The sequence below is a fragment of the Myxozyma melibiosi genome (genome assembly GCF_037950935.1).
Source record: "Myxozyma melibiosi strain Phaff 52-87 chromosome Unknown BZA70scaffold_8, whole genome shotgun sequence".
In the NCBI taxonomy this organism is placed as follows: Eukaryota; Fungi; Ascomycota; class Lipomycetes; order Lipomycetales; family Lipomycetaceae; genus Myxozyma; species Myxozyma melibiosi.
The window spans coordinates 380,641-401,359 of NW_027042922.1; the positions used below are offsets into that span (position 1 = coordinate 380,641).

A 20,719-nucleotide genomic window follows, 5' to 3' on the forward strand; every position below is an offset into this window, starting at 1 on the left:
CTCTGAAAAACAGGCTCTTTGCTCGAAAAAAATTGTCAAATTGAAGATTCGCAAGCGGCGCAGGGTCGTTTGTGGCATAAAAATCACTTTGTTTGTGGCTTTAACACAACGCCGGCAGGGGCTCATCATCGCGATCCGCAGCCGATGCTCGAACCCTCTTCTGCACCGCGCGGTTCTCTGTTCCTGCGTCCCTGAGCGGTCTTGTCTTGTGCATTATATCTAGAGCTTTTGACCGTGCTAGAACAGACCGCAATTGAGCCTGGTCGACGTCAACGAGGTGTTATCGCGCATCTCTCCCGTTTCAGTAACTTAAGAGACCCCCCCGAACAAGCCGACAACTGAGGCAGCAACCCTCTTACTGATCTCTCCTCAATGCCACCCGCAAAGAACTCCTCTGCCGCGCGCTTAGGCGGTGCCCGGTCACAGACCCTGCTGATCAACTCCAAAATCCGGCACATCAAGAAGAAAGACGGCGAGCCGTTATGGCGGAAAGACATCCAGTACGACTTCCTCCACGAGATCTTCTACGACGAAGCGCGGGTTTTCACAAACTCGTACGATGGAACGCCAAATCATACGTACTCGGAGATATATATCGACGCAATGGCAAGATCGTCGAAATCGTCAAAGGTCCTGCGCGAGAAGTTGCTGGGTGACAAGCAGGCTGCGTTGAATATCGCGATGGTCTGTCTGCTTGTCAACATCGGGCGCATGAACACAACACTAAACTGTACAAGTTCTTTCTTTCACTTTTTCATTTAGCCAAGCACTAACAACAATGTAGTCTTCCCCGAGATGCGCGCCCAGCTGCGTACATACCACCCGATTCCCTCCCTGCAGTCCTACTCCGATCCAACCGCATACAAGCAGCTCCAAGACGCCCCGCGCCTAAAATCAATTCTCAAAGGCGCCTGCGAAGATCGACCAGAACCCTCCACTCTCGACCAGCTCCTGCTGCAGCCGCGTCTTCCCCGCACAAACCCAATCAACCTCGTGTTCATTCTCGCGACCTATGCTCGACGGGTGACCGACCTGTTCTTCATGGAACCGTACGAGTTTTACGATTTCATCATGAACACCTCGGTCTCGAGCAAGTCGCGCGCAAAAGCATTCTTGTGGTTGATGTGGGTGTATCTCGAGTCTGATCTGAGCCCGGAGCAGTTGCGCGCGAACCCGTTTGGCTTTGGACAGGAAGGGGGTATGAAGATTCCCGCGTTTGAGACGTTGACGCCGGAGGAAGTCGAGCTTGAGAACGTAGATTCTGTGCAGGAGAAGGAGTTTGCGGAGCGAATGGTCGAGGAGCGAAAGCGTGAGTGTTTTAATTTTCCTCTACGATGTTTGTGGATCAAGCTTACAAAGGGTTTTAGGCCACCTCGAAACATCCGACGTCGTCAAAGTAAAAGAAGAGTCAACGCCAGCAAGTGGCCGGAAACGCAAACGGCCGAAGCGCGAAGCAGAGGACGACGGGACCGGGCAGGAGCTCGGATCAGAGTCTGAGGACGAAGGCGGTGCGAAAGTGCAGTCGGCCGCCGCGATGGCTAAAGCGTCGCCGATTCCAGGACGATTGATCATCAAACCCCCGCGGAAGGTGTCCAAGGCCGAGCAGGCGGCGCAGGAGCTGACGCAGCAGAGAGAGGCGAAATGCGACGTGCAGATTGCGCATTTGATTCGGGTTACGGATCGGCGCCGGAAGAGGGCGCGGTATGGCGAGGGAGCGATCAAGCGGACGTGGAAGAAGATCCGGACGCGGGATCCGTTCGAGTACTCTGAGGACGAGCAGACGATTCTCAACTCGGAGATGATGGCGTCGGCGGCGTCATCGCACAAGCGCAAGAACATTGACCTTTCGACGCTGAACAATCATATCATGAGCAGTCTTTCGGGGGTGCGGGATTCTAATCTAGGAAACGACTTTGGAGAGGAAGCGAGCTCGCTGGCGCGGGCGTTTAGACGAGCAAATAGATGGATGTCGCGATGGTACGGGATTGAGCAGATAGACCCGGCTACGTTGGAGGAGGAGACGAAGAAAGAGAGCCAGAAGCCGGAGGAGAAGAAGTCGCGGCGGGCTACGGCGGCAGCGGCGGCGGCGGCGGCCAAGTCTGCAGAGGAGGCGGCGAAGACGGAGAAGGAGGAGGAGGTGAAGGATAACGGAGAAGAGAAGGAGGAGGCGGTGAAGGTGGAGGTGTGAGTGTAGAGTAGAAGAATAGTGAATAGTTGACCATAAAAGAGAGGACGCGAGGAAGACTAGCGACGGTTAGGGCAACTCCCAAACATTTGTTTGTTTTGGTTCCACCTCCGCCACCGCTTCTTCTCTGCTTCCCACCGGCCAGTTTGCGATATCCCACCTCACTTTCAACAGAAGAGCTTCCTCCACGTTCGTTTCTGTTGTCGACCACCTTCCGGCTCTTCTTCCTACTCTCGTTTTCCTCTATAAATCGTTCCCGATCCCGATCCGGCCTGAACTGCACCTCTCAGCACATCGGCACAGATCAGCAGAATCACCCGGTCCGATAATTATTGCTCCCTCTTCCCTCTTTCCTCTCATAATCTCTTTATCCGGCTCTTTATGGAATCCCAGAACGCGCACCCAGCTGCTGGCTATTCTTCATTGAAAATGCAAGACGCACCTGCCAGCGCGGTAGACGGCCACTCTGTGACGAAGCGGTTACAGAGCGAGCTGATGCAGTTGATGGTGTGTATTCTCACATCCTGAGATATCTGTTGCTTTCTCGCTTTTAAACTGCCTTTTTTCTATTTGCTGACCTGCGGACTTTCGTGCAGATGTCAAACGTCCCGGGAATCAGCGCCTTTCCCGTGAGTGATTCGAATCTATGCCAGTGGACTGGCACCATCGCCGGTCCTGAAGGAACCGTAAGTATCCACTTGTTTCTCCCTACTATCTCTGCTCTGGTGCATAATCTCTAACTATTTAACGAAAATCAGCCATACGAGGGTCTGACGTACAAAATATCAATGACCTTCCCGGCAAACTACCCATACCGAGCACCAGTCATCCGCTTCGTCTCACCGATGTGGCACCCGAACGTCGATATGTCTGGCAACATCTGCCTCGACATCTTGAAAGAGAAGTGGTCCGCGATCTACAACGTGCAGACCATCCTCCTCAGCTTACAGTCTCTGCTCGGCGAGCCCAACAACGCCTCTCCTCTCAACGCACAGTATGTTGTCCACTCACAAATCGTCCGCAGAACCAGAGCTAATAATCATTTTCTCTCATCTAGAGCCGCTGATCAGTGGGATAACAACAAGGCCGAGTACAAGAAGTCACTCATGGCCCATTACAAAGATATCGAAGAGCTCGCGGACGAGTAAGAGCATAAGCATGCAGTATGTTCCAGACATAAACGCGTATACTAAAGCGGGCCGGAACATTGTCACAACACCTTTTCCCTCTATTTTATTGTTATCCGGTTCTTTCTTTTTGAGTACCCTAATAGCTCTTTATTTGTTGTCTGTTTATTATTTGCGTAATCGTTGTTCTCTGTATTCTCAGATGTAGAAGTTGTACTCTCATTTTTCCTTTGGATTAGGAATTGATGTGCTTTCATTACTATTAAGACTTTTACCTAGTTTGTAGAATAGTCTGCATTCCTCATACTGATATCATAGCTCAGTTGACGATATCTAATAGTTGACTTTTGAACGCTATATATTTACATAAATGCACACCCAGGAACGCCAAAAGACCTCACAACATCACACAACAACATCCAACAACGACAACGACAATACAAATGCAAGCAACTAGACTACGCCTCAGACTCTTGAGCAGACGCCTTGAGCAGAATCGCCGGGAACTTCGCCGGCGTCTTCCCATCCTTTGAACTCTTTGACCTGTTGAGCGACGGAATCGTGATTGTAAGCGGCGGCGGCGCAGGCGGTGCAGAAATCGCACCCGTCCCTGTCTCCTGCTTGACCTCCTTTCCGCCGTCCTTGGCGGTAGTAGTAGTAGCAGCAGCATCCTCGTCCTGCTGCGGTTTCAACCCGACCGTCTCAGACTTTGCGTCGCCGACCCACGCGCCCGCGGTCCACTCCCACCCCGTGAAACTCTTAAGCTCGACCGGCACCTTCGTCCACCGCCGACACGGCCTGCCCGACCTATCCAGCGCGCGCAGCTGCGCGTTGATCGAGCCCTGGTTCGCTTTCGGACCTAGCTTCGAGTGCGGGGCGTGGTGGCTCGGCGGGTGGGTAGGCGCGGGCGTGCCGGAGACCGAGGCGTCGGATGTCGCGCCGGTGGCGGGCGCGAGTAAGGGTGACGAAGGGGGTTGCGCGGAGGCGCTGGCGCTCGCGGTGCCGGCGAGTCGTTTGCGCTTTACGCTCGCGGAGGATTGAGGTGTCGATGAGATCTTTCGTTTCGGAGCGGCGGATGTTGCTGCTGTGGATGTAGATGTAGACGCTGAGTCTGCTGATGCAGAGGTTGTGGCTGGTCCTCCTCTTCCTGCTGCTGCTGCTGCTGCAGCGGACTCGAGGTCGAGATCAGAAGGCGCAGGGGACGATGGGAGTGGTGATGAAGCGGCCACGGGGGAGGACGCGGCGGAGGTCATTGTTTGCTCCTGCTGCATGAGCAGTTGTGGGTTCAGCTTAAGAACAACCATCGCGTCGCTTTGTTCTCTGCTTTTGAACACGGATTGTGGTGAAGACGAGGAGGAAGACGAGGAGGATGCGCGAACTGAGACGAGCCCAGCCGCGTAGTGTATTATGTCATGATTTACATATATTATGTAATACCTCTCTACACTGCGTAAATGGAGTAATAATGCTGTTTTATTGATTCTGCGTTAGTAGCGGATGTTGATGCCACGCCTGGCCTCGCTGGCACGGACTTCAAACATGACCTGGACGCCTACAAACAGCACGCCAGATATAGCGATGAAGTACGGTATTCCTGTCATTTCAGAGCTGTTAGCCCTTAGCTTTCAAACAAATAAGTGAAGAGGGTGGACGCTTACCCGACCAGGTGCTGAAGATGTCGTAGATCATGTCGCGCACGCCGTCTAAGCCGATGGCAAAGCCGACGAGATTGGCAATCATCATCATGTAGATGTTTGCGACTGCTCCCAGCGCGCACATGTGTCTGTACAGAGGGGATGAGGCCCACTATATCATTGTTAGTACAAACTGAAGAGCAGAAAGCGAAAAGCAGGAAACAAAGGATTACTTTTTTGGCAGGAAAAAGCAGCTTCGCGGCAACCTCCGGCACCACAAACAGCGTAATAAGCCACCCCCACGCCAGCAGCCGAAGCTGGATGTCATGCCAAAACGCAACAAACGTAAAAACGGCGAGCATATTGCGGATGGCGTGGTTGGAGCCGCCGAGCGGGATGTAGAGGTACCGCGTCGTCCAGCGGTTGAAGCTGCGGTGCCATGCGCGCCAGAAGGCCGAGGCGGAGTAGTTGTCGCTCATGCAGCGGAGCATGTTTTCTGGCGCGTCGATTTTGTCGAGGAGGGCCCAGAAGCGGAAGAGGCGCCAGGGTATCAAGAGCTGGAGTTGTTAGTGATCTAAAACTAGATAGACCGGAGTGAAAGAGAAAATAAAATACCTTCAGCCAGATTGTTTTGAGATTGAAAAAGCCAACCATGCTTATTTGAAACGGAGAGAGTCCCTCCCACGCATGCGAATTAGACAGCGCGATGACGTACATATAATGCAGGATCCACTCCATCACCAGCATGCAGAAGAGCATCCTCAGCCCATATAGCATGGTCCGCTTGATATTCACCGACGGAAGCGGGTGTTTGCTTTGATACACGTAGTCGTTGAATGTGAGGATCGGACCCGCGATGTAGAGCGGGGTGTAGACCAAATACGACATGTAGGTCAAGAAGTTGTACTCGTGCTTTGGTGGGCCAATATCTATGCGGTCACGCTCAGATATCTCTTTCTCGTCGCGTTGTTTCTTCTAATTCTGTTAACAATTCCGCGTCTTAAGCCGTTTAAAAATGAATGGTAAGGAAGGCTTACCTCAATATCGGTAGGAGTCGCGAGAGATTGGTAGTAGTCGTAGTTGTAGCTGATCATGCGGAGAATTGAAAAGTTGAAGTTGACGTCCCATCGGGGAAGAAGCCCACAGTAGCCGTCCTGTTGCGGTTAGAGCTGTACAGATGAGCATATAACATGAGGAGTATTACCAAAACGCCGAGAACAGGTAGAAGCGAGCCGAATTTGTAGCCCTCATACATCTCGTTCAAGAACAAGATAGCAATGCAAAATATCCAGGTGCTGATCATTCCGGATTTGCTGGGTAGATATCTCGTGAAGCTGTAGTTGATTGAGTAGATAGCCACGATCTTGAGCACGCTGACGCCGTGCAGCGCGGAGAGAAAGATTGCCGCGAACCCGAGGTCGAAGGAGATCCGTGGGATTTTGAAGGCAAGCGAGAGTTTTCGGAGAATGAAATGCAGGATGATTGCGCTGGTGAGGACGGGGATCTTGCCTCTGAAGCCGGAGTACTGCGCGTCTGAGTTGTCCTGTGTGATATTGTTAGCACTGACGCATGAATATCTGGATGGTGCTGCATCGTACCACTTTGCGGCCCATCATCCAGCCTTGTTCCAGCTTATCGCTGTATACTTCATAGTTCCTGCTATTCTCTACACGTTCACCAAAAGTCAGCAACCTGCCACGTCCCTCAAGTCTATGAGAAAGAGCACAAACGAACCATTACTGCCCGACATGGCGCCCCAGAACATGAGCGGCACGCAGACGATGTGCACGAGATAGTAGAAGTAGAACTCGGGAGTGCGCCATCGCGAAGGAGGCGCGTTGCGCTTTGTCTGGTTGATTTTGTCCTGCGAGTCGGGGACGAGTCGAGCATCGAGCACGTCGAGGGCGAATAGCCGGAGGGGGTTTGTCATGCTTTGTTCTGCGCCGTCTGCAGCAAACGAGGGGAGAAGACACAAGAATAAAGAAGCAGGCTGAGACTGCGTCGACAAAAGTGCAGCTTTTTTGCTTTTACTGCTTTTATCTCGCGGAGACAGCAAAGGGAGGAAACAAAGCCGGGCAGAGACTGTCGAGGAGGAGACTGGAGGCTGTGCGGCGCGACGCGTCCCAAAATAATCTCAACTCAACGTCTTGAAGAGGTGAACAGCGGGTGTGTAAGTAGACACGATGGTTATCTGCAAGAAGAAGAAATGAAGAGAAGAAGTATTCTAATCAAGTAGACGATTGTAACATACAGAGTGGTTTGGAGGTGGTTCTGCTCTGTCGCGGTGCTGTTACCGAATGCGGTAGTATGGAAACAAGGCATTCAGACACCACACCCGCCAGCAGTCTCGGTCTACAGCTAATCTGCACTCTTTCTCTCTTAATCCACTTCTTCTTCTTCTTCTAACAACAACAATCTCCATCAAAACCACCCACAAACCACCCTCAGACACCCCGACGATCAAGACACAAACCCCTCGGCTCTGTCCGCTCCCAACCAGCGCAGCTTCACCTGAGCTCGTCCCGGATCTTCTCTTTCGGTCCCCCACAATCCCATCTTCACTCAACTTCACAATACACAAATGGCTTCTTTCGCGGCAAAAGCCGGCAAGAAACCTGCTGTGCCTGCTGCGCCGCTCTCTGACGGTCGCTTCACCAAACTGCCGTCGTATCTCGAGGGCACCGCCTACGCCGAGATCCTCGAGAACGCCCTCGCCTCCGCCCCGGACCCTTCTACTCAGCAGCAGCAGCAGCTCCAGCAGCAACAGCAATCGCCTTCCGACTCCTCCTTCTCCTCCTTCAAACGCGACTCCATCTCCCAGTTCAAGCAGCCCGGCTACGTCATCCAGGATCCGCTCGACTCGACCTCCTTCATCGTGCCCTCCGTCGGCTCCGTCGACGTCCCCGCCGAGACCGCCGCCTCTGTCTCTCTCCACCGTCGATTCGGCGACGCTGACGTCGACAGATCTTCTTCTTTTTCTGCGCGCCTGCTCGAATCACCTGCTCCGCCGCCGCTGCCGTCCTGCTGGAGTCCAGAAGGATCCCCATCCTCCCTCGAACTCTCAAACGACAAGCTCGAAATCATCTACAAGAGCGAGTCCTCGAAACCAACCGATAAAGACGCTGCTTCGATGAGAGCTAATCATCCGATACCACCCCAATGCGGCCTCTACTACTTTGAAGTCGAGATCGTCTGCGGGAAAGAAGGGTATGTCATCACCACCACCCTTGTACGCCTTGTACGTCTGCACGCTACTAACCCTCCACAGCTCCATCGGCATCGGCTTCTGCGGACCCAAAATGCCTCTCGCGAAAATGCCCGGCCTGGTCCAGGACTCATGGGGCTACCACGGCGTCGACGGCAACACTTTTGCCTGCCAGGCCAACGGCATGCCTTCGTATCCCTACGGCCCCGAATTCACCACAAACGACGTCATCGGCTGCGCCATAAATTTCCGCAACGGCTCGGTGTTTTACACAAAGAACGGTATCTCGCTCGGGATAGCGTTTAACGATATCAAGGAGTCTCGCTTGTATCCCGCCGTGGGAATGCGCAGCCACGGCGAGCATATCCGCGTCAACTTTGGCCAGCAGCCGTTCGTTTTTGATATCGACGCCTACATGATTGAGGAAAAGGCAAAGACATACAAGCAAATCAGCTCGTACCCTCTACCCGCTGAGCTCGTCAGCAACGCCACCACAGCAGCCTCGTCTTCCTCCGCCGGAGGCTCGGGCGCCTCAGATGCCGCGCTCTCGCGTCTGATCCATAAGCTGATCGCCTCATATCTCGGCTACAACGGCTACGTTGAATCCGCGCGCGCGTTTGCCGACGACGTCAAGAGCGAATCCTCTGCGTTCTCGACCGCATTGTATGGCAGATCGGCCACGGCCGGCGGAGCGGCTGACTTTCAGATCCTCGAAGACGTCGAGACCGTCAATCGTCAGCAGATCCGGACGGCGGTGTTGGAAGGAAACATCGACCGCGCGCTCAAGCTTGCCGAGCATTTCTTCCCAAAGGTGTTTAAAGAGGATCCGAAGATTCTGTTTCAGCTGCGGTGCCGGAAGTTTGTCGAGCTCATGAGAGCTTGTGCGCTGGCGCGGGAGAAGGAGAAGGAAGGAGGTGTGTTTGATGAGCAGGCGGCAGCGCAGTCTGAAGACCAGGAGATGGCGGATTTCACAACTATCGACTCTGAGAAATCACCATCTTCGACCACGGCGGTCAAGAACGCGGACGAACTACTCAGCGAGGCGTTAAAGTACGGCCAGAAGCTGCGCGAGGACTACAAGGGTGTCACATTCCCCGCGAAATCAACCGCCGCTCCTGCTCCTGTACTCTCGACCTCCTCTGCGTCGTCGTCCTCATTATCCCCAGCCTCGTCCTCGTCAACGCCATCGCCGCAACACCCTTCGTCGACTACTTCCTCTCCCCCTGTCTCGTCCGTACTCGACGCCCAAAAAGCGCTCACCGACATCTTCTCACTAATGGCCTACCCAGACCCGCTACAATCGCCCGTCGCCCATCTTCTCTCCGAACACGGCCGGGCTGCTGTCGCCGAAGATCTCAATGCCGCGATCTTGGTCAGCGAGGGCAAGTCGTCTGTCGCGCCGCTGGAGAAATTGATTAAGCACACGACGGTGCTGATACACGAGCTCGCGGAGCACGGCGGACAGGCTTCGTTTGTCAATATAAGACGTGATTTCTTGTCGTCATAGTAGCCATCGTCATAGTCTCAGCCGACTATCGATTGGAGTTGATGAGCAGTGTGGTTTCTGGTGGCTGAGTAATGTTTTTCATCACCTTGCTTACACTTTACACTTAATTGGTACATATTTCTCGGTCTCTTGTTTTCTCTTTCTATTTCTTGTCTTGTGTCTGTGTATGTCTGCGAGTGGATGTGAGTGTGGGTGCGGTATCATTTTGTTAATCAGGAGCAATGTCACATTTCCGCGTGTTTTCTTTTCTTTTCTTACTTTTTCGAGTCTGTGTTTATCAAGTCTGTGCGTGTGGTTTTTTATGTTTTGTTTTTGCTATACACTCTCTCGGTCTGGATTATGGAATTAATAAAGTTATACTCATAACTACAGGATCTCTCTGTGAGAATGATTTGTATTGTAGAACAGTCACAGCTTCGTCTTTATCTTTTCGAAAATCTCAACGTGCGTAGTCTGCATCTTCCACAACCTCACGACCCGCTCACTAATCCCACCCTCCCCCCTCCCCTTCATCACGCACCGTCTATACCCCAACAAAACAACCCCCACCGGAATCACGAACCCGAGCGTCGGATAGACCACCCCGCGATCTGTCTTTGCGTTACTCGTAATCATGCCCAGCAGCGCGCCTGTGTCGGACGCAAACACGCCGCCGCCGGACGCGCCGTTCCAGCATGCGGCTGAGACGGTGAAGAGGGCGGGGGAGGGGGGGGTGTGCGGGAGGAGGGGGAGGGGGACTGTGCTTGTGATGTGGCCGTGGGAGAGGAGGGGGGTGGGTGTGGTTGTTGGGGAGGGGGGGAAGAGGCCGTATCCTATTGCTGTGACGGGTTGGTTGCGGTGGATCGTAGAGGAGGGAGTCGTGGATGAGAGACTCGGGATGGCGGTTGGGTAATTACACGCCAAAATAGCTGATGACGACCGTTTATTTAAGAACAGGAAAATCATATCAATCCCCTCAAACGGCTTCTCAGCCCGTTCGACACCCAGCGTAGTCCCGTTCTTCCCGCCCGGAAGAGTGACCGACGCGAGCGAGAGCTGGTCGAGATCAGGAATCACATGATGGTTGGTGACGATCACCGCCGGCGTCAGAAGAATGCCGCTGCCCCACGACCGGCGAGATCCGTTCCTGTTGCGGAGGCGGATGCATACCACGCAGTGCGCCATGGCGGCCGCATTATCGCTGGAAGAAGAGAGCGGCGCGGGGTCAAGCGCGGAGGTGTCTTTGAGTGTTAATAATGAAGTTGGCAGATCGAGATCCTGCAGCGCTCTGCGACGGGAAGATGAGAGCTGCGAGGCGAGATCCTTAACGATCGCGGTCCAGGGATACACAACCACCATCTCCCCCTCCCCATTCACCTTCCTCAACGCGCCCGCAACAACACCCAACTGCACCCCATCCCCGCTGTCATCGTCGATAATCGCAGCGCTCCCTTCGATCCCGTCCATATACCGCGCGTCCGACAACACGACGCCGGACGCGTCGTCGACGAAACTTGCTGTGCCGCGGGTTTCAAAACCGAGGAAGATGGCGGGACTATCTGCCACGAATGGCGCGCCGCGGAAGACGAGTTTCGCGCCTGCTGGCGTCGGGCCCGCGAAGGAGAACGGGGAGAGTGCGGCGGGGGTGAGACGGGTTTGAGGACGGAAGACGGCGAGGAGGGTGGGGAGGGTGAGGTCTGTGGAGGAAGGGAGGAATGTGAATGTGTTTGCGAGGGCGGTTGTGTGTGAGGAGATGAAGGTGCGGAGAAGGGGGAGGTCTGTGGAGGTCGAGTGCGCGAGGGGAGTCCATGTCACCGAGGTCGATGAGACGGCGGCCGGGGTCGCGGCGTAGAACGCGCAGCGGGGGTCAGTCGCCACGTCTTTGCATGACAAAACAGACGATCTACACCCTCATCATCGTCAACTCCAAATCCACTCGAGAAAAACAAGAGCAAAAGACGAGGACTCACATTGTAAACACGAACCCGGGATCATCGACATCTTCTGAACTGCAGACATACACGCCCGACACCGCAACCTGCCGCTGCATGTTCTCGTCGTCTTTGTAAATCACTTTAATCGCCGCTGCCGCGTATAAATACTTCCATCTCGGCTTTTTCTTTCTCGCAACGGCCGCCATCGTCAACCCTGTCTTCAATGTTCTGCTATATCTCGTCGTGCTGCCGAGGCATCGCTTTCCCCAGATATCGACACAAACCCCACGCATTTGTAATAATCAGCACTCGCCACATTCAACGCCACAGAACCCGCCACATCATCGCCTTCTTCAACTCTGTAAGTTCAGAAGGGATCTGGTTGTTGTTTAAGGAAAAGAAGTTAGGAAAAGAAGAGAAAGGATGTCGTCGAGCGCGACAGTGCCGTTTTTCAAAAAACCGTCTGCAAAGATCGCCAACGCGCGGCGTCGCGCAGCTGCCTCGCGGAGGACAAAAGTCGATTCAGACAAAAGCGACGACGACAATGACGATGACGATGAAAGCTCAGCCAACTCGTCTGCCTCCGATTCAGACGACGAGAGCAGGCGGACAGCGCTGAAAAAGACGTCTACGAAGAAGAGGAAGATTGGCGGGATTTCGGATACAATCACGAGTAGCGCGAACGGGTCGTCGAAGACGGGCGTTGCTGCTGCTGCGGATGTCGGGGTTGGTGTGGAGCATAAGGGGAGTGGGTCGGCTGCGCTGTCGAATACGACTGACATTACGAAGAAATCTGCAATGTACGATGAGGATTTCTTGCTTGGGAAGAAGAAGTTGAAGCCGTCGTCCGACGAAGTCGACGGCGAAGTTCTCTCCGGCGACGCAGCAGAAGCGCTCGAGCAGCAGCAACAGCAGCAGCAGGGAATCTACCGCGGCAACGCAAACTACGCCAAATTCATCACCCCGCGCGAGCAAGCGACGCGCAAAGTCGGCCCGATGAAGTCCGCGTCGAATATCCGCAGCACGACCGTGACGGACTATCAGCCGGACGTGTGCAAGGATTACAAGCAGACCGGGTTTTGCGGGTACGGCGACTCGTGCAAGTTTGTGCATATGCGCGAGAATTATAAGGCGGGGTGGCAGTTGGATAAGGAGTGGGAGGAGGTGCAGCGGAAGAAGAATAAGGCTGCGTGAAGTGTAGAGTTTTATATTGTAATATAGGATTTGGTTATGGTGTTATTAATGTTATTGTATTGTCTCGTGCTATTTTACATCACCAACTCGTAAGATCCTCGACCTCGCCCACCGTACTACTATAGCGCACCTCCGCGAGCTCCTCATCATCCGACACGATACTCGCGCCCTCCTTACCCATAATATCCGGCAACGTCTCCTGCAGGAAACTCACGATATACCGATTAACCTGCGCAAACTCGAGCAAGAACGCATCGTGTCCCTCGGGCGAATCAATCTTCTCCAGCCGCGCGTTGGGTATATACGTCGCGATCTCTTCCTGCTCTGCAAACGTAAACAGTCCATCAGACTCGATCCCAATAACCAGCGCAGGCTGCTTGAGCGTCGCTAGCACTTCGCGCACGCTCCCGCCGCGGTCGCGCGAGACATCGTGCGTGTCGAGTTTGCGCGTGATGGCAATGTAGCAGTTTGCGTCGAACCGCTTGACGAATTTCTCGCCCTGGTACCGCAGGTAACTCTGCGCGGTGAAGTACGTCTGCGGCCGCCGCTTCGAGAGTCCTTGGAGCGAGGTACTCGACGACGTCTTACTCAGCGACGACGACGACGACAGGTCGCTCTCGCTGTCGGGCGTCGGCGTGCCTCCAGGCGACGAGCTCAATTTCTTGCCGTTCTTGAGGCCGTCGTTGTGGACCGCCCAGTTCTCCTCCGACACGTTCTCGGGCTGGCGTTGCGGCGCGTTGATGGTGCGGTGGCGGGCGGGGTCGGGGATGTTGCGGCCGAACTTGGATTCGAATGAGTTGCGCGAGCGGTAGGTTAGTAGCGCCGACATGCGTGCTGCGCCGAGGCCTGTGTTTGGTGGCTGTTGAAGTCAGTCCCTATTCATTATAGCTAAATATAACAGCAGACTTACATCGTCAAAGGAGTAGTATCCATCATCATACTTTGGATCAGAGTAGATACACTGCCGCTGAGCCTCGCCCCACGAAATGCACCACGCGCTGTGTCGCGACGAGGTCGCCAAGGGCACGATACAGCGCACGTACTCGGGACCGAAAAATGCGTACTCCAAGACTAGCATGCCGCCCATCGAGCCGCCAATCACAACCGCGATCTGCTTGATTCCGAGATCGTCGAGGATCAAGCGGTGGATACTGCGAGATGTGAGTAGTTAGTCAAACTGACGATCAAAGCCGGAGATAAGCACACGAGAGTGAGGATACTTGACGTCGTCGCGGACGGTGACGAGAGGGAATTCGGGGCCAAAGATCTCGCCGGTTTCTATGTTTTTTGTACATGGCGAGGCAGAGCCGTAGGGCGAGCCTAGTGAGTTCATACACACGATGAAGAATCTCGAGGTATCGAATGCCTTGCCAGGTCCAATCAACGGACCCCACCTACGCAAACTCCATCGTTAGCAACAAGCCCACAACTCCTCACATCTCAAAAAGAAGAAAAACAACGACGCACCAATCATTAACATCAGCGGAGCCGGTCAGCGCATGGCAGATGACCATGACGTTATTCCTGCTCGCGTTGAGTTTCCCCCACGTCTTGTACGCGACCGGGAACTGGCGCAGCGAGATGCCGGACTCGAGCGTGAACTCGGGGATGATGGCATAGGTCTGGCCCGAGACTATTTTCGAGAACGGGTTCTCGGGTTGTTCGAAGACTCGTTCTGGGTTGAGGGGGTTAGTGGAGGATCCAGCTGAGTAAGAGAAGGCGATGGACGTACCATAACGAGACTGCTGCGACATTAGATATTGTTATAGTATAAAGTGATACTGTAAGAGACTATCGGAGTAAATTCTATTGTAATTGTGGGAGATCTGAGTTGTGGATAGAAGATAGAAAGTGGACGATGGCGATAGAGCAGAGCACACGACGATAGCAGCGAGCGAGAAGGCCTAAATTTCGAGCCTCACCAAAACTGTAATACTCATCGCCCGCTTCGATAGTTACTCATCTCATGTCTACTTTGCTTTACTTATAACTATTGATACTTCTATAATCTATAACTATACTAATAGTAATACTATTCATACAATTCTCATCACAGAACAGTCAGAACCAGAACAGAACAGTCAGACAGCACCTACTGATACCACGCCATCCCCAGCTCCCTACAATCCGCAACCGTATAATTCGTCTTGCCCACCAACTTTGAAATCCACACCCCGGCCTCGACCGTCGCCGCCGTAGTATCATGCTCGAGCATGATCCCCTTCACCCCTCCCTCGCGCCACGTCCTGATCTGCCCGCCAATCTCGGCCGCCGACCGACTCCTGTCGTTCAGCCGCCAGTCGTTAGTGTCGAGGTCCCAGACCACGACCGTGAGTCCCAAGCGCTCTGCGATCGCGCGCACGCGATTATCGACGCCGCCGAACGGCGGGCGGAAGAAGCGCGGGATGACGCCGGCGGTCGCGTTCATCGCCCAGATCGACCACTGCAGCTGGCCGACGATCTCGCGGGTGGTCAGGCTGGGGAGGTGGGCGTGGCCGTAGGTGTGCGTGGCGAGGAGGTGGCCTTCGCGGTGCATGCTGCGGAAGATGTCGGGGAAGGAGACGACTTGGATGCCGAGGACGAAGAAGCTGACTTTGCTGCCGGAGGACTTGAGGTAGTGCAGCAGGGTTGGCGTGTCTGGCGTCGGCCCGTCGTCGAAGGTCTGTAGGAGGTCTGTTTGGTTAGCACATGAGTAAGAAGTAGGCGGACATGACGATGAGCTCACGATGGCAGTGTCGGATGTCATTGCGCCCTACACACAGTCTGCGTATCAAGAAGAAAAGTCAGCACAGATTCAGGAACATGAGTCGAAGAAGAAATACCCGCAATCAAAAGAGCAGCTGTTAACTCCATAAGTCCGACTACAATGCTGCTGATCTACATCCGTCCAATACCACAATCAGCACAATCATCACAATAATCAACAACAGATACACAACACAAATACAAATAACACACCGTAACGCGCATACTCCGGGATCCCGCGAAAGTCAAACTTCATAGCCGGCACGTACGGCGCGTCCAACCCCGGCCATCGGCTGAGCCCGGTCATCTCGCGCAGCCAGTTTGGGAACTCGGCCCGCGGCTGCGTGAAGATGAGCGCGCGGTGGGATACGGCCGATGACTCTTCTGGCATAAACTGTGGGAGGAGGTGGTGCTCGGCCTGCGCCTGCGCTTGGTGAGGAGTGAGAAGAAAGAAGAAGAACAAGAACAAGAACAATAACAATAACGGAAAGGGAAAGCCGGAACCGCGCATCTCCTCTTTTCTTCCTTTTCTGTCCTGAAGATGCTAATCCGCGATATCAGATTCAGTCGGGATCACAATCAGCCAGGTTCAGAATCAATCAGAAACTAACTCACTCCCGACTTAATTTTTTCCCCGCACTCGCTCCTCGCCCTACGCGGCCCCGCTCGCGACGACTGCCCCAGGCCGCTGGTATCGAGAACTAACTGGGTATCATCACTGCTATCATTCACTATCAAAACTAGCTAAAACAAATCATATCCTAAAACACCTCGCTCATCCGCTGCCGCTCTATCTGAGACTTTTGCCGCTCGTTCCGCGAGACCCTAAAGTAATACTCGCAATGCTGCGACCCGTTCATGTACCTCAGAAACTCCTCGTCGTGCGTGATGATGATCAGCTGGAAGTTCTTCTGCCTCTTCCGCGCAGCAATGATGCTCCCCAGACTCCGCGCCAGCGCCTGCACGTTCTCCTGGTCGAGGTTCGTCGTCGGCTCGTCCAGCGCGATGATGCCGCAGTTCACGCCAAAACACTCCGCCAGCGCGAGCCGGATGATGATTGACGCAAGGACCTTCTGCCCCGCACTGCACCGCCCGCGCATGTCGAGCTCAACGTCCTGCTTCACCATGCACACCCGGTAGTTATACGACCGGTTGCCCTTCCCGCTCTCGTCATCTGACCGGATCAGGATCGTGTCCACGTCCGTCCCGCTGTACGTCTTCTTCCACAGCTCGTCGATGATCCGGTTGATCTCCTCCATCTTTAGACTGTGGTACTTCATTATCGCGCCCTCAACCGCCTTGCTGTACTTCCCCAGGTCCTCGCTCGCCGTCGTCGTCACCTTCAGCCGGATCAGGTTCTCGCGGTACAGTCTGTCCACGTTCAGAAACTCCGTCCGCAGCTCCCTCTGCCCTTCCTTCACCTGGTCGTTCAGCTGCGACAGTTCTCCCACCTTTTTGCCGTACTAAATTTCATAATAACCAATCGTCAGCTCAATACTTAATATTTTATCTCAAACCCTACTCCTCTGCAAGCCTCTTTCAGCCCTGCAACCCGCAGCCTTCAACCCTGCAGCCCGCAGCCTTCATTCATTTCATCTTCAAAATTAAATCCCAACAGAGTTCATAACCCGGTGGTCAAAAAACACAGGATGCTCACCTCCGCCGTCAACTTTGTCTGCCGCATCTGCAACTTCTTGCTCTTGTCCTCGTACGCGTCCTTCTCGCGCTCCGCGTCCAGCGCCTCCAGCTTGCGGATCTGCTCCTCCTGCGCGCTCACTCGCGCCCGTAGTTCCCGTAGCTGGATATTATCCGCAATCCGTCGCTTCTGCGAATTCACGTTCGCAAGCTCTCGCTCGCATCCGTTTCGCTGCCGCAAGTACTCCTCTTGATCCGCCGTCAGCTGCTGCACCCGCGCCTCGTATTTTTGCACCCGCTCGATAGACTTGGCCAGTTTGCCCGCGACGTTGTCCATAACGTACTGCTCCACGTCGCGTTGCACGCTCTCAAACTGCGTCAACTGCCTCCGCACGTTCCTCTCCTCCGCGCTCGCGGCCTCAATCTGCTGCTGATAGTGCGCCTGCGTCTCGCGAAGTTGCCCGGCAAACTCCCGGATCGAATTCTCAACCCCTGCAATCTTCACCTTCAACTGCTCGACCCCCTGCACCGCCGCGTCCCGCTCCCGCACAACGTCCTGCATCCGCCCGGCATACGAGCTCTTCGTCTGCACCTCGTGCTCCCGCGCAGACAACCGCATCCGCGCATCCCGCACCTCGTTGTCCAGAATCGAAATCTGGCTGCGCGCAAGCTCGCGCTCGTCCGCCAGCCGCTGCTGTTCTTTCCGCATCCCCGCCGCGCGGTCAGAAAGCTCGCGCCGGTCCCGCTCAATCGTCTCCAGCGCGCGCATGTACGGCTCGCCGTTGCCTGGAAGTTGCTGCGTGTACGTATCCATCGCGGCATGCGCCTCCTCGCGCTCGCGCGTCGCCCGCACAAGATCCGAAATCGGCTTCCGCAGCATCTCGAGTTCATCCAGCTTCTGCTTAGCCTCGGTCACCTTACCATCGCACACACTCACCTTCTCGTTACTCTCCTTCAACTGCATCTCGAGCTCTTTAAACTTCTCTTCCAACCCCGGCAGCTGCTTTCTAAACTCCCGAATCGACGCAACCTGCGGCGCCAGCGCCCGCGCGCGATCAAGTCTCGCGCTCTCTTCCTCCAACTCTTTGCCCTTCAGCAACTCCTTAAAACTATCAATCTGAGTCTCAATCACCCCCACCAACTCGCTCACCGTAAGATCGTCCCTCTCCTCCTCGTCGTCACTGCACAGCTCGCGGTTGCACAGTGAGCATTTTTTGTTGCTCCGCGCGTACTTCACCGCGGCTTCAAAGTAGCTGATTGCAAACTCGGACCGCGCCAGTTTCCTATCCCTTCGTCAGCATTTCATTACATCAACATCATATAAAAAACAGGTTGCATACTGCTTCTTGTTGTCCAAATCATCCTCCAAATCCTCCAACTCCTCCTCGTAAATCGAAATGTCCCTCGTCTCAAACATCCTCTCGTACTTATCCAGATCCGCCTCTGCGCGCTCGCCCTTTGTCAGAATATCCTGCTTTGCAATACTGCACTTTGTCTCCACCCGCGACAGCTCGTCCTGCGCCTGTGTCCTCTCCTCGCGCGCCTTTGCAAGCTTCTTTTGCGCATTCTCCACAGCGGTCTTCAGTGCACCTTCTGCCTCGGGCGCACTAACCCTTTCCAGACTACTACCAGTAAGCTCGAGAAACCGGGGGCCATGCACCTCAGTGAGTGTAGACATTGTCTGAGAGTGCTTTTCCGCCTCATCGACGAGCAACGTCATCTTTGCCCGCACTTGACTCTGCCGGTTCGCAACCGTAAGCTCGTTCGTCACGTCCTCGAGCTCCATCTCAACACCGCGCAGCTCACTCGTCTTGGCCGCAATCAGCTCCCCAAAATTCTTATTCTCCAGCGCCGTCTTGGCCTCCTCAAGCTTAGCCTTTGCGCTCTCGACCGCGGCCTTTGCCAGCAGCAGCGCCGACTCGTCAGCCGAGATCGCGTCGATCTGCGTCTGCAGCCGCGCTTTCTCCTCGTCGCGCGTTCTCGCGGTTTTCTCATTCAACGAGATCTGCATCTCCGCCGAGGACTTCTCCCGCCGCGCGCCTTCGAGCTGTCCCCGCGCTTTCTCTTCCTCAAACTCGCCTTCCTTCACAACCCGCGCCACCGTCTCCGACAACTGCCGCGTGGTCTCTTTCAGCTGCTCGAGAAACCGCGCGACTTGGTCGTCGTCAAACTCAAACGTGTTGAAGCCCGATATGCTGCACGAGCGCGAGATTGTCTTTATAAGCTCGTCGCGCTGGCGCTTGAGTTTTTCGTGGCTGTCGGCCGCGGCGTGGTAGCGGCCTTCCAGACCTAGGGCGTCGGTATGCTTTTGCCGGGCGATCTCGACATCTGCGCGCGTCTTTCTGATTTTTTCTTCGAGAATTTCGAGGTCGTCCTGCTGCTTTTGAACATGGGACTCGAATGACGAGAGTCGGTCCTCCAGTTCCTCTGTAGATTCGTCCATGGCCTCGATCGTCTGCTCCAGTCTGATCACTTGCTCTTTCAGCGAGATTAAAGTATTCCGCTTCTCGCTCAGATCCGAAAGAACTTTCTGAAACCCCTGGTTCGACTTAAACAGCGCCGCGATCTCGGCAGTGTTTTTATCCATCGACTGGTTAAGCGCCCTGGCCTGCTCGGTCAGCGACTCGATATCCCGCTGATATGTCTCGATGCGCGTGCGTAGTTTATCCGCGCGATCCTTGTCGACTTTGAAATGCGCAACGTCGTTGGTCAGGATCTTGATCTCTGTCGCGCGTTCTTTGCGTAATGCTCTGATTGCATCGAGCGCTTTGGTGAACTTGAGTGCCTCAAAGATCTCGTCGAAGCGTTTTTTGAGCGTCGCGGGTTCTGAGAGTGGCCACAGACTATCGTCCTGGTGGCAGAAAACGACATAATCCAGGATCGCTTTGGAAACGCCCAAGTACTGCGGCATTTGAGCGTCCAACTCTGCGCAGCGCGTGGAGATGGTAGTGCGCTTGCCGTCCTGCGTGACGAGCAACTGCCCCTCGAGCGTCTTAAACGTCCTCGTTGTTTTCTTCATGGTGAGCTGCATCGAGCGCGTGCAAATCATAGGCACGCCGCTCGTCGAGGTGAACCCGAGCTTGACCTGGGCCATGACTTCTTTCTCGCCGGCGATCTTGGGGTCGTGGATGAATGCGCCGCCTTTGTTGTTGGGCGGCAGGTCGCCTGTGGTTGCGTAGCGCAGGCATTCGATGATTGTGGTCTTGCCGGAGCCGTTGTGGCCTACGATGAGGGTGAGGGGGGTGTAGAAGTGGATTACTTCGCGCTCGGTTTGGTCGAATGAGCGGATGCCTTGGATCGAGAGCTTCTGAATGCTGGACCTGCAGGAAGTTAGTCAATGCGTAAGAAGCAGTGAATCAAAGAGGCCTACATGTTGCCAGTAGATGCGAGTGCGAGTGCTTGACTGGAATCAAACAGCAACACCCACGCGCGCAGCTCGCGCGTCCCGCCGACAGTCACATGACACAGTTTCTTTTGGTCTGGTACTGCTTACACAGAGATTACTCAGCGTGTTGAATTTGCACCGCACTTGGTGACTCGCAAGGAAGGAGAGTTTTAGAGCGGTGGTCTAAGC

The 20,719-nt window shown here is 54.6% G+C and overlaps 10 protein-coding genes across 10 annotated transcripts; 4 read left to right on the forward strand and 6 right to left on the reverse strand.

Annotated features, from left to right (window-relative positions):
• The first annotated feature begins 52 nt into the window (after positions 1–52).
• Positions 53–2,222, forward strand: BZA70DRAFT_280684 (uncharacterized protein). The gene is made up of 3 exons (XM_064913011.1): positions 53–730; positions 785–1,309; positions 1,368–2,222. Exons 1-3 carry the CDS (start codon positions 373–375, stop codon positions 2,186–2,188), a joined length of 1,704 nt encoding a protein of 567 aa, XP_064767444.1. The 5' UTR covers positions 53–372; the 3' UTR covers positions 2,189–2,222.
• A 126-nt stretch (positions 2,223–2,348) lies between these two features.
• BZA70DRAFT_191896 (ubiquitin conjugating enzyme E2-C, Ubc11) lies at positions 2,349–3,552 on the forward strand. Its single transcript, XM_064910036.1, has 5 exons — position 2,349; positions 2,409–2,692; positions 2,782–2,871; positions 2,944–3,179; positions 3,243–3,552. Exons 2-5 carry the CDS (start codon positions 2,567–2,569, stop codon positions 3,331–3,333), a joined length of 543 nt encoding a protein of 180 aa, XP_064767445.1. The 5' UTR covers position 2,349; positions 2,409–2,566; the 3' UTR covers positions 3,334–3,552.
• On the reverse strand, positions 3,553–4,946 carry BZA70DRAFT_191897 (INO80 complex, subunit Ies4). Its single transcript, XM_064910037.1, has one exon. It carries the CDS (start codon positions 4,614–4,616, stop codon positions 3,771–3,773), a length of 846 nt encoding a protein of 281 aa, XP_064767446.1. The 5' UTR covers positions 4,617–4,946; the 3' UTR covers positions 3,553–3,770.
• Positions 4,673–7,029, reverse strand: BZA70DRAFT_280689 (MBOAT, membrane-bound O-acyltransferase family-domain-containing protein). Its single transcript, XM_064913012.1, has 8 exons — positions 6,681–7,029; positions 6,545–6,612; positions 6,151–6,489; positions 5,984–6,100; positions 5,562–5,921; positions 5,180–5,503; positions 4,971–5,118; positions 4,673–4,906 (listed from the first exon to the last, which is right to left on the reverse strand). The coding sequence occupies exons 1-8, from the start codon at positions 6,874–6,876 to the stop codon at positions 4,800–4,802; spliced, it is 1,659 nt and encodes a 552-aa protein (XP_064767447.1). The 5' UTR covers positions 6,877–7,029; the 3' UTR covers positions 4,673–4,799.
• Positions 7,030–7,412: 383 nt separating this feature from the next.
• On the forward strand, positions 7,413–10,032 carry BZA70DRAFT_280692 (ran-binding protein). Its single transcript, XM_064913013.1, has 2 exons — positions 7,413–8,153; positions 8,215–10,032. Exons 1-2 carry the CDS (start codon positions 7,528–7,530, stop codon positions 9,656–9,658), a joined length of 2,070 nt encoding a protein of 689 aa, XP_064767448.1. The 5' UTR covers positions 7,413–7,527; the 3' UTR covers positions 9,659–10,032.
• Positions 10,033–10,066: 34 nt separating this feature from the next.
• BZA70DRAFT_290388 (trypsin-like cysteine/serine peptidase domain-containing protein) lies at positions 10,067–11,777 on the reverse strand (the record flags this gene model as incomplete). Its single annotated transcript, XM_064914203.1, has 2 exons — positions 10,067–11,540; positions 11,608–11,777. 2 exons carry the CDS (start codon positions 11,775–11,777, stop codon positions 10,067–10,069), a joined length of 1,644 nt encoding a protein of 547 aa, XP_064767449.1.
• On the forward strand, positions 11,550–12,804 carry BZA70DRAFT_192104 (uncharacterized protein). The gene has a single exon (XM_064910040.1). It carries the CDS (start codon positions 11,995–11,997, stop codon positions 12,763–12,765), a length of 771 nt encoding a protein of 256 aa, XP_064767450.1. The 5' UTR covers positions 11,550–11,994; the 3' UTR covers positions 12,766–12,804.
• Positions 12,805–12,836: 32 nt separating this feature from the next.
• BZA70DRAFT_280697 (homoserine-O-transacetylase) lies at positions 12,837–14,712 on the reverse strand. The gene is made up of 5 exons (XM_064913014.1): positions 14,498–14,712; positions 14,233–14,440; positions 13,986–14,159; positions 13,676–13,916; positions 12,837–13,624 (listed from the first exon to the last, which is right to left on the reverse strand). Exons 1-5 carry the CDS (start codon positions 14,517–14,519, stop codon positions 12,845–12,847), a joined length of 1,425 nt encoding a protein of 474 aa, XP_064767451.1. The 5' UTR covers positions 14,520–14,712; the 3' UTR covers positions 12,837–12,844.
• A 44-nt stretch (positions 14,713–14,756) lies between these two features.
• Positions 14,757–16,146, reverse strand: BZA70DRAFT_192404 (chitin deacetylase). Its single transcript, XM_064910044.1, has 4 exons — positions 15,724–16,146; positions 15,588–15,642; positions 15,491–15,528; positions 14,757–15,438 (listed from the first exon to the last, which is right to left on the reverse strand). The coding sequence occupies exons 1-4, from the start codon at positions 16,019–16,021 to the stop codon at positions 14,858–14,860; spliced, it is 972 nt and encodes a 323-aa protein (XP_064767452.1). The 5' UTR covers positions 16,022–16,146; the 3' UTR covers positions 14,757–14,857.
• On the reverse strand, positions 16,147–20,563 carry BZA70DRAFT_192190 (AAA domain-containing protein). Its single transcript, XM_064910043.1, has 4 exons — positions 20,516–20,563; positions 18,486–20,465; positions 17,168–18,428; positions 16,147–16,973 (listed from the first exon to the last, which is right to left on the reverse strand). Coding segments are annotated over exons 1-4 (3,945 nt in total). The 5' UTR covers positions 20,518–20,563; the 3' UTR covers positions 16,147–16,271.
• Positions 20,564–20,719: the final 156 nt, after the last annotated feature.

What these genes read in the sequence shown, in the direction of transcription:
- BZA70DRAFT_280684 (XM_064913011.1), top strand. Translation starts at nt 373, where the DNA reads ATGCCACCCGCAAAGAACTCCTCTGCCGCGCGCTTAGGCGGTGCCCGG. An exon ending in CATGAACACAACACTAAACT is followed by an intron (nt 731 to 784) that starts GTACAAGTTCTT and finishes ACAACAATGTAG; the next exon opens with TCTTCCCCGAGATGCGCGCC. An exon ending in AATGGTCGAGGAGCGAAAGC is followed by an intron (nt 1,310 to 1,367) that starts GTGAGTGTTTTA and finishes AAAGGGTTTTAG; the next exon opens with GCCACCTCGAAACATCCGAC.
- BZA70DRAFT_191896 (XM_064910036.1), top strand. Translation starts at nt 2,567, where the DNA reads ATGGAATCCCAGAACGCGCACCCAGCTGCTGGCTATTCTTCATTGAAA. An exon ending in GCGAGCTGATGCAGTTGATG is followed by an intron (nt 2,693 to 2,781) that starts GTGTGTATTCTC and finishes ACTTTCGTGCAG; the next exon opens with ATGTCAAACGTCCCGGGAAT. An exon ending in TCGCCGGTCCTGAAGGAACC is followed by an intron (nt 2,872 to 2,943) that starts GTAAGTATCCAC and finishes AACGAAAATCAG; the next exon opens with CCATACGAGGGTCTGACGTA.
- BZA70DRAFT_191897 (XM_064910037.1), bottom strand. Translation starts at nt 4,616, where the DNA reads ATGGTTGTTCTTAAGCTGAACCCACAACTGCTCATGCAGCAGGAGCAA.
- BZA70DRAFT_280689 (XM_064913012.1), bottom strand. Translation starts at nt 6,876, where the DNA reads ATGACAAACCCCCTCCGGCTATTCGCCCTCGACGTGCTCGATGCTCGA. An exon ending in TGCTTTTTCCTGCCAAAAAA is followed by an intron (nt 5,119 to 5,179) that starts GTAATCCTTTGT and finishes ACAATGATATAG; the next exon opens with TGGGCCTCATCCCCTCTGTA. An exon ending in CATCTTCAGCACCTGGTCGG is followed by an intron (nt 4,907 to 4,970) that starts GTAAGCGTCCAC and finishes CTGAAATGACAG; the next exon opens with GAATACCGTACTTCATCGCT.
- BZA70DRAFT_280692 (XM_064913013.1), top strand. Translation starts at nt 7,528, where the DNA reads ATGGCTTCTTTCGCGGCAAAAGCCGGCAAGAAACCTGCTGTGCCTGCT. An exon ending in ATCGTCTGCGGGAAAGAAGG is followed by an intron (nt 8,154 to 8,214) that starts GTATGTCATCAC and finishes AACCCTCCACAG; the next exon opens with CTCCATCGGCATCGGCTTCT.
- BZA70DRAFT_192104 (XM_064910040.1), top strand. Translation starts at nt 11,995, where the DNA reads ATGTCGTCGAGCGCGACAGTGCCGTTTTTCAAAAAACCGTCTGCAAAG.
- BZA70DRAFT_280697 (XM_064913014.1), bottom strand. Translation starts at nt 14,519, where the DNA reads ATGTCGCAGCAGTCTCGTTATG. An exon ending in ACCGTCCGCGACGACGTCAA is followed by an intron (nt 13,917 to 13,985) that starts GTATCCTCACTC and finishes CACATCTCGCAG; the next exon opens with TATCCACCGCTTGATCCTCG. An exon ending in GATACTACTCCTTTGACGAT is followed by an intron (nt 13,625 to 13,675) that starts GTAAGTCTGCTG and finishes TGACTTCAACAG; the next exon opens with CCACCAAACACAGGCCTCGG.
- BZA70DRAFT_192404 (XM_064910044.1), bottom strand. Translation starts at nt 16,021, where the DNA reads ATGCGCGGTTCCGGCTTTCCCTTTCCGTTATTGTTATTGTTCTTGTTC. An exon ending in CCCGGAGTATGCGCGTTACG is followed by an intron (nt 15,643 to 15,723) that starts GTGTGTTATTTG and finishes GGACGGATGTAG; the next exon opens with ATCAGCAGCATTGTAGTCGG. An exon ending in TGACATCCGACACTGCCATC is followed by an intron (nt 15,439 to 15,490) that starts GTGAGCTCATCG and finishes CTAACCAAACAG; the next exon opens with ACCTCCTACAGACCTTCGAC.
- BZA70DRAFT_192190 (XM_064910043.1), bottom strand. An exon ending in GATTTGGACAACAAGAAGCA is followed by an intron (nt 18,429 to 18,485) that starts GTATGCAACCTG and finishes ACGAAGGGATAG; the next exon opens with GAAACTGGCGCGGTCCGAGT. An exon ending in AGACAAAGTTGACGGCGGAG is followed by an intron (nt 16,974 to 17,167) that starts GTGAGCATCCTG and finishes TATGAAATTTAG; the next exon opens with TACGGCAAAAAGGTGGGAGA.